Source organism: Dromaius novaehollandiae, chromosome 5, assembly GCF_036370855.1.
Source record: "Dromaius novaehollandiae isolate bDroNov1 chromosome 5, bDroNov1.hap1, whole genome shotgun sequence".
Classification (NCBI taxonomy): domain Eukaryota; kingdom Metazoa; phylum Chordata; class Aves; order Casuariiformes; family Dromaiidae; genus Dromaius; species Dromaius novaehollandiae.
In genome coordinates this window covers 63,118,572-63,127,426 of record NC_088102.1, presented here as the reverse complement: position 1 = coordinate 63,127,426, position 8,855 = coordinate 63,118,572, and the positions used below count along the sequence as shown (strand labels likewise).

General features: G+C 50.3%; 1 protein-coding gene across 3 annotated transcripts; it reads right to left on the bottom strand.

Moving 5' to 3' along the window:
* Positions 1-1,407: 1,407 nt before the first annotated feature.
* LOC112985693 (calcitonin gene-related peptide) lies at positions 1,408-6,805 on the bottom strand. Of its 3 annotated transcripts, none has more exons than XM_026104517.2 (5): positions 6,632-6,805; positions 5,614-5,708; positions 5,179-5,310; positions 2,161-2,348; positions 1,408-1,856 (listed from the first exon to the last, which is right to left on the bottom strand). In XM_026104517.2, exons 2-4 carry the CDS (start codon positions 5,697-5,699, stop codon positions 2,186-2,188), a joined length of 381 nt encoding a protein of 126 aa, XP_025960302.1. In that variant the 5' UTR covers positions 5,700-5,708; positions 6,632-6,805; the 3' UTR covers positions 1,408-1,856; positions 2,161-2,185. The 3 variants fall into 3 exon arrangements, with proteins under 3 accessions (XP_025960302.1, XP_025960303.1, XP_025960301.1); XM_026104518.2 differs by having other exon boundaries at positions 2,161-2,345; XM_026104516.2 differs by lacking the exons at positions 1,408-1,856; positions 2,161-2,348 and adding an exon at positions 3,971-4,366.
* Positions 6,806-8,855: the final 2,050 nt, after the last annotated feature.

Below are 8,855 nucleotides of genomic sequence, written 5' to 3'. Positions count from 1 at the left end.
ATTTCACGCACTCCCCCTGATACCTGTGCCTAGGCATTTTAACTCCGAGCAGATAAAGCTGTTGCCTTGTGAAGCTGGGAACAAGAGACCGACTACTGCACGCACCTGGAGGCTCTGCAGCAACAGGGAGTCAGCGAGGTGAACATGCCCACGTGATCTTGCATATGATCCATACTTCCTGCAGGGGAAAACTGAAAAAAAATACCTGAAACCTGCAGGAAAATACTTCCTGGCCCCAAATTTTACAGCTGGGCCTTCCATAGACAGCCTGACCAGATCCTCACACAAACATGGGGCAGCGGTTCACCTTGCTGATTCGGCATGCCCAGTTGTGGCCAATTTCACATAGTTCCAAGGAAAATGGGAAAAAGTGCTAGACTATATCTGGACAACAAATTTCCAAGCAAAGAGGAGATCACTCCATGGGAATGACGCTCCTTCGCGCATTTAGGCATTGAAACATCTTTAAAACTGTATGGTTTTCTACCAGGTCTGCTTTGCGCGCTGACTTACCAGGGCTGAAATACTCCCAAAGGTGTAAAACCATAGCCACAAGTGAGCATGGTATAGAAGTATCGCCACAGGACGGCCTTACTGGCTATGGCTACATCTGCTTGACCGTACTTCTCTTTTTGCTATTATACCTGCAGCAAAGACAGACAGAAATATCATGAGAGCCTTAACCTCTACTTTGCACTGCGAGGTGATCTTCATCTGAACTGATGAAGCAGGTTTTAGAGTCCAGCTGTGGAACACAAACCAAATCTAAACAGATATCTGACTCAGCTCCTAAGCTGAAAAAGCAGCAGCTTTGAGGAGGAAGTTGGCAACACCACTTAGAAATCCATGGATTTGTTCCAGCTACCCTCTTCTGCACTCACACTAATTATTTATCCCTGATCCCTAAATAGAATCTGTCACACAAAAAGAAAAATAGACTTTGCTGTAGCTCCTTTTTCTTTCCCATTCACTTTTTCAAACTTAGACTTTTTCAAACACACACCCCCAATCGCAAAGCATATTAGGCTGTTTCACCTTGCCTGCATCTGCATCCCATGTTAAACGGTTTTGTCTTAACCTACATATAATGTAGTTTGTCTCTCTAGTTTTACTGAATGGGACTGCAGCTTCTTTTTATTTTCCAACAGTTTCACTTAGTGGTAGCTTTCTGATTGATAGCTTTGAGCTAGTGCTTTATAAAAATAATAGGCAGCTATTCTTTCTGTTCTGAACATTTGACTCAAAAGATAGTTTATAGTTAACAAGGCTCTAGCAGACCTATAGGCCATCTGAAATGGCATGAGGCTAGGTTAGTGCCAAGTGCTGGAGTAAGAGCGTTCAAATGAAAAAGCAGTTTCTCAACCCAAGTGTATCTAAAATACTTTTTTTTTTTAATTTTTGCATAAATTCACAAGTGATACAATATTGAAGGGGGTTTTTTGTTGTTTTTTTTAAACATACTTTACAGTCAGGTTAGGTAAGTGTTTTACATCAAGGCACAGCACACCATATTATACACATATGCCTTGTCAGGCAGCAATTTAGTATAATCCCCGAGTTTTGGCAGTAGTGCCAGGATAAATAGCATGAATCACATATATGCTAGAAGATAAATAAATAATAGATGCTGTCACATTTTATTTGAAATAGGATTGCATATAAAAAGAATATACAATAATTTAACTTGAATAACTAGAATCTCTTGTACTGTACATAACAGAAGAGGTTTCATTTGTATTAAACAAAACATTTTCAATATTAGGATGCAAAATTAATCTTCTTTTTGGCCATCTTGATTTATGGAGAAGAGTTGCTTTTGTTAGAAATGAAAGCTGGATTTTCAGTTTCATGACAATCTGAAAGAAACAAATCCAGAGTTACAGGTATGTTGATAATGAGTATTACTAATAAAATGAGTAAGTATTTTCAAACTGCTGTGTTTAGTTAGATAACTAGCTTCACAGGGCACTAAGTAGTAGGTCTATAAAAGCTGTTTTTCACAGTTTAAGCAAGCTACAATTTATTTTTTAGCATTTTACTGTATTGTTACTTGTCCAGTTTTTAGGAGATGATCACCGTAAGTCTGTTACTCATCCAGCAGAACTAAAATGCTACCAACTCCAAAGGCTGCAGATTCTATGCATATTGCAACATATTTACCATCTTTGTGTTAGCATTCAGCTGTTTATATTTGAACGCTCCTCCTTCGCCTGCCAAAGGCCTTGGACCCCACGTTGGTCGGTACGAAGTTGTTCTTGCCTACTCCTCCCGACCGGCTCAGGAAGTCCGCCAGGCGATGGGTTACGCAGGTTGCTGTGTTGCATGCCCTCTTCTGTGCTGTCACACTGCTTTTCAAGGTGAAAACAGGAGTTAATTCCCAGATGGCTATTCTGAATGCAATAGACTTCAGTAAGGGATGTTATGCTCAGAAAGATTTTTCTGCAAGCAGGCTTACTGTGCAGCAAGCATTTCCAGCTTCATCCTGCTCATTTTACAAGTTCTGAAAAATGGTTTTTTTCCCCCCCCCCCACACACACATCCCCCACCCGCTTTCCTCCCTGTCAGACTCAGTTTATAAAAGGTGGCTGAGCCCTGCCTTTCTTAGGCAGTCAGGCTGAAGGCTTTAAACCACACTAGACCTTCGGCAACACCTGAGCTCTACCCTGCCAACCAGCAAGTGGCTGTGGCTAATGGAGGTGCTGAGGAGGTCTAAGTCTGAGGCTTTTAGCCAGTCCCCGTTTCCTCCAAAGTTTAGATCTGTGCTTTGTTTGCACTGCTGCTGAAGGAAAGCAGTAACAGTTGGTTTGGACTTCAGTTCTGCACCTAAATCCCACAGGAGTCCATCTGTCTTCTACCCCCACCCCAACCCGTGAAGTCCTAGCATCACTGAAGACTGGGAATTTTGTCAGCACTTTTGCAGGGCTGTACCTGCACACCCACTGCTCCTTTGGTCTTAGACTTACTTTTCAGAGCTGAACCACACAAACATACTGCTTCCACATGCCTAATGAGTGACACCCTGGCCAAGTACAGCACTTTAACATGCAAGTTGTCTAACAAAACAATTATAGTCTAACTGTAGGCACAAGGGACTTATATACATGTTCATACTATCCCTGCTTGAAGGGGTTTTCTACTAACGATTTTTTTCTTGGGGGAGGGGGGTCTGTTTAAATACAGATTACAGAACTGAGCTCATTAACAATATCTCTTGTAACATCACAGCCATTTTTGGAACAGGCCTCTGGAGAGGTGCTGCAAAAGAATAATGGTAAAGTATAACAGTCTCTGAGGAACAGCCCATGAAAATACCTTTTCTAAATACATACACACTAACAGATAACACAAGTGCTACAAGAAAAGTCTAGTTTTGTCTTCCAACATACAGTTCACTCATGTGGTATTTTAAAAATATTTGGATTTTGAATATACTGGTGTAAAGACCAATTATAAAGTGAGAAGGAAAATGAAAAGTGTTAAATTCTTACCTGGAAGTGTTCAGTACTCAGTTTTAAACAGGATTACATTTCAAGTGTGTTTAAACATCTCTATAAGCCTTTCCCAATTCCTTTGCTTCTCAAAAGCCTTGCTAGCAGGATTGTATGCTTGCCTGATTACATCAATGCATATGAATGTATATATGTAACTCCGCTTTTAAGTTCTTTGTACTTTACCTTATTCTACAATTCAGGAATTACTGGCATTGTTCTGCCTCTCCTGAGCTTTAAGACAACTTGTAAAGTTTTCTAGCCTTATCTAGAAATCTCATAGTCTAAAACAAGTAATTAAAACAGAGAGATCTAATCCTTATAGAAAAATAGGTTTATTGAGTAAATGCATGGGTAGGCATGAAAGAAAAGTCTACTTGTACATTTAGTAGCCAGAAATGAGGAGCCTCATTTAGTTTTTTTTTTTTTTTTTTTTTTTTTAGAGTGAATGTCTAAGAAAATAATTTGAAATCTCAAGGCAATGCTGTTCATTCTTATTTATTTTTTCCCCTAGCCTGATATGCGTGCTATGTACTCTGTCTTCCTAACATTAGGTCCACCTCAAACATTCTCTGTCAAAAACGGAGTCAAAAGAACATAGCAAAGTTAGCAATCAAAGTTAGATCCACATGCATCAAGTTAAAAAAAAAAGAAGGGAGAAGGGCAGAATTAAGCACATCTAGTTGTCTCCCAGGGGCTCCCCATAGTTTGCATAGCGTTCATGGTCCGGGTCACTCAGCACACTCCGCTTCTTGCCAGGAGTTCCAGCCCCGACGTCAGTGCGAGGGTAAGTTTGCAATTTGTGCAATTCTTGAGACAGTTTGCCCAGCACACAAGTACTCAGACTGGCACAGCGTTTGGAAATAGGTCTATCCAGGCTGCAGGGGGAAAGAAAACATGCCCAAAAGAAGAGTAGTCTCAAACATGCATGTTCATGCATTCCTTCCCTAGACAAATAACTACAGTTAGGAGACAAACAAAAAAACTGGAAGAAAACAACCCCTCCACATCACATTGCATGCAAGGAAGGTCCACACAAATGCAGTCAGAAGGAACACACTATTCTTCAGTCAAGTCAATAAGACTTCAGTTCAAAAAGCAGGCTGATTAGCCTTTTGGATGCTGGTAGTTAGGGCACAGGGATTTTTACTTTCAATATACTCAGCATGCTGTTCAGTCTCTCATTCACCATCACCATGCTTCGCAGTACAAGTTCTGTGAGGGTAACGCAAACGCTCTGGCATGCCTGTGCCCTACGGGAGAGGGGCGCGGCGTGCATCAGGAGGAGTACCTCACTCCTGCTGGTGGCTCTCCATGCCCAACAACAGCATGCACTTGCATGACAGAGAATCCAAGAGTGACTGAATGGCCCCTAGCACTCCCACTAGGAAAACATACCTTTCACTGCCATATTTTAACACAACCCCCTCATTCAGGTTCAAATCGCCCTCCATTTTCAGTTGTGAGAAACAGATAGAAGCAGGTTAATAGGTGGAAGCCTCTCTCCTGGTAGCAACATGAGAGGCTGTCTCTGCAGCAGCATCCTTTTCCGAGTCAGCAAGGAGAGCTAGCCGTAACCCCAGAGAAGGGGAAGCCTTAGCCTGCAGAGGGTCTGCTCAGGTGGCTCTTGGTGGAGATCAGACACGCGGTCCCCCTGCCCTCCTCCCAGCCCCAGGACCGCGGTCCTTACCTATTCCCCTCAGAGGCTTGCTCCAGCTCTTCTGCTGTCATCTGTATGAACTCTTTCACCAGTGCATTTAATAATCTGCGAGCTTCATAATCACTTAGCATCACTCGATCTGTTACAGACTCTAAGCCAGGTCTAGGCAGAGGCAAACAAAACAGGATGAATGTAAAACTGGGACTGCTCCAGAGGACTGGAGGAGAGAGGTGTGTCATGCATGCTGCTGACAGCATCTTTCACAGGTGTGAATATACATGTCATGCTCATGCACAGCATTACGTGTTTTATATATGTCATTAAAACAGTGTCACAAGTAACATTATAGTGAATGAGAAATCCGAGTTCTTTTAGTCTGTTTTCTTAGCTCTCTGCAGAATCTTAAGTATTTTCATACCACTCAGATAAAGCGCTCAGCAGCAGGACCAGCTCTTTGCTCCTTACCTGACGGGGGCTGCCTGGAAGCTGTCCATCTGGCACATGACCAAGGCATAGACAGCAAGGAAGGATGAAATCTTCAGCATGACCATGATTCTTCTCTACGACAAAGAGGTACATCAAGCAATTACCATTTTCCTCTCAGTCTTGTAAGATCTGCTAGAGAGGTCATCTTCTGTCTGACACAAGTAGCACAAATGCTAATAGCCTTTTCTTACATTACCTTTTAATTCCTGCTGTTTTACTTCGATTTTCTGAGAATTTTATAACAACTTAAAACTGTTACAGGTGATTAAGAAGGCAGCTTTTCACAGTTCTGTAGTGCTTAACACAGAATTACCCTCAAATTGATGCAAAACACATTCCTCTGATTATGCATACAATATCAAATTCTATGTGCCAGACAGGCACAGTTACAGGGAGGGAGTCACACAAGAAAGCAGCGTTTAGGTTTTTTAAGTGCCGTTGTTAGCACTTCACCTGAAGCTGCTTGCTTCTTGGTACCGTTAGCACAGCAACCTCCCATCTCAAGTTACACTGTAAACATTAAATCCGTTTCAAAAAGCACCCCTACTCCGAGACCAGAAAAATGGTACATTCAGAAAATCTACTGACAAGAACAAAAAGAAGTTTTCAGAGACTGTCACTGAACAGTTTTGCTTTGATGCACGCCTGTTCTTCACAGCATCAGCGCCTCCGGCTCACTCGAGCCCGCACCACCGGCGTCGCCCCCTTGCTCGGCTCGGGGCGGCCGCCTCCCCACGGCCCAAGGAGGCGGCGCCCCACAGCTCCGCGGGCGCTCGGCTCCCCGCCTCGACGCTCCTGCCCTAGGGAAGCGCAAGAGACGGCGACTAACTTTCCGCCCCCCTTTCCTGCAGGGCCTCCCCGCACGCACGGCGGGTGGCAGCGGCGCCCCGGGCAGCAGAAGGGAGACCAGCGCGGAGCGGCCCCGCCGCGGGGCTGCCCTGCGAGACCCGCTGCGATGAAGTCCCCGGGCTGGAGAGGTGAGGAGCGCGGTGCTTACCGGCGTGCGGACCCGCGGTGCGGTGCGGTGCGGTGCGGTGCGGTGCGGTGCGGTGCGGTGCGGTGCGGTGCGGTGCGGTGCGGTGCGGTGCGGGAGGCCCGTGCGCGCCGCCGAGTCGCGGTGCCGCGCGCTGCCCGCCGGCTTCCCTTTATACCTGCCGCCGGGGCAGCGCGCGTGGGCGCCCGCGCGGCCGTCGCCAGCCAATGGGGAGCTCCGCCGCCCGCCGGGAACCCACCCGCCATTGGGCCCCGACCCCCAGCTCCGCGGTTACGTCATCGCCCAGCCCGGGAGCGTCCCATTCACAAAATCGGGCAGTGACTCGGCCCGGCGCGGCAGCCCATTTGCATTGAGGTCACTGCGCGCGCGGGGGGGGAGCCCGCCCCGAGCCATTGAGCTCCGCGCCGCGCCCCGGCACCGCCGCCCGGCGCCGCACGCGCCAGGTGCTTATTAGAGGCGACATCTGCTGCAAGCGCCGCTGCATTGCAGACAGGACGGGACGCGGCCTGGCCGCCGAGGGCCGCGGCTGCTCTGCTGCGGGGCCGCCAGCCGCTCCGGCGGGGAGCGACTTCACCCCGCACTTCGCACAGCTCAGTGATGCGGGTTACCGTTCTCTGGGAATTCCCCCGGCCGGGGCAGGCCCCGCTCCGCTGCCTCCTCGCTCTAGAGCCTCCCCGTTCCTAACTGCACCCGCTCGCACAGCGCTTGCAGAAGCCCGGAGGCTGAGGAGGTGCCCTGTGCCTCGGAGGAGCTGCCCCGGCGGTGCTTCGGGGCCCGCTGGCGCAAACCCGCGTTCCCCTCAGTGCGGCCGCGCTTTCCCATCCCGAGTGAGCGCTCGGGCGAGCCCGGGGGCCGGCGCGGAAAGGGGGGGCGGCCGCGGGTGACGCGGGGCGCTCGCTCCCCCTGACCGCACGGCCCCGAGGCAACACTCCGAGTAGAAATGACAATAACGCAGAGGTCTCGAAGGGCAGGTGCAGCGCCTTGGCGTAGCCCACGCCGCACACCTCGTGCTGCAGGGAAGAGACAAGGGGGAAGAGGCGGATTTCCCCCGCCTTAACGCCGAGCCCGGAGGCGGGCGCGGCGCCCGGCGGGGATTAGCGGCCGGCTGCCCGCCGCCCCATGCATCACCCCGCCGAGGGCCCTCCGTCACGGCCCGCCGGGCCGCACCTGCCGCCCAGGATGTTTGCTCGCCCCCGCCGCGTTTGCCGAGGCGCCGCCAACCTCCGCCCGGCGGCGCGCACGGGGCGGCTGCTACGCGCAGCGGGCTGCTGCCCTCCGGCGCCGGGAGGCAGAGAGCGGCCGGGCGGCCCTGCGCGGTGCCGCCGCAGCCGCAGCCGCAGCCGCCCCCGCGCCGTCCTGTGCGGCGGTAGCCGGTGCCCGGTGGGGCGGGCTGGTGCGGGGCCGCTCCCCGTTTCCGTAAGGCCGCCGAGATCGCACATGGGGCAGCACAACGAGGCCGCTGCGCCCCGGCTCCGCGGGACGGGCGCTGAATGCAGCTCCTCTGAAATCTAGATCCCTCACTTGGCTGCTTTAATGGATGCGCGAGTTTTCCTATTGATTTCTTGGCTTTTCTTCGTTTATTTTTCACAGAACCTGAACATACGGCAAACTCCTGATGGTAAAAATAGTGTATTTCACCTGGAAGTGAATAAAGTCCGAGATAAGCGCGGAACAGGTATTCTTTTGTTAATGCGATTCTAGGTTTGAAGCGTATAAAGAGGAACATAAACATACTGAAAACGCGGGCAATTCGCTGATTATCCGAGGAAGGCTTCTGCTTTTCGTTGCTGCCGCCGGCCCTGGGGGCTCCCCGCGCCCTCCGAGCGAGCCGTGCCCCCTCCCTCCGCGGGAGCCGGCGGCACGACGCGCCCGCGGGGCGCTTCAGCAGCTCCTGCCTCTCCGCTTTTTGCAGAAAGACGATTGCAAAACGGGTTAGGGTTTTCAAATGACAAGTCATTTTTTTTTCGTCGTAAGTTTTCCTGCGTTACGGTCCCCGGGGGGGAGGTCTTTGAGCTCTCTAACCCGTGGCCGCGTTGCTCCGCTCACCTGCAGCCCGCAGTACCGAGAGCGAAGCCGGTGCAGATCCGCAGCGTGGCGGTGGTGAGGTGTGAGCTGCTGCGGTGACACCTGGCGCGCGCGCTCCGTGCCCACGCGCAGCGTCTGGGGGCTCCCGCCTGGCCTCCGCGCCCGCGGAGCCCCGCGCGCCCGGGCTGCCCCCCGCGCTGCC

Excerpts from the sequence above, each read along its gene's own strand:
- LOC112985693 (XM_026104516.2), bottom strand. The coding sequence starts at position 5,699 with ATGGTCATGCTGAAGATTTCATCCTTCCTTGCTGTCTATGCCTTGGTC. Across the intron at positions 5,311-5,613 it reads TTCCAGGCAGCCCCCGTCAG|ACCTGGCTTAGAGTCTGTAA; the intron begins GTAAGGAGCAAA and ends GCCTCTGCCTAG. Across the intron at positions 4,367-5,178 it reads CAAGCCTCTGAGGGGAATAG|CCTGGATAGACCTATTTCCA; the intron begins GTAAGGACCGCG and ends TTCCCCCTGCAG.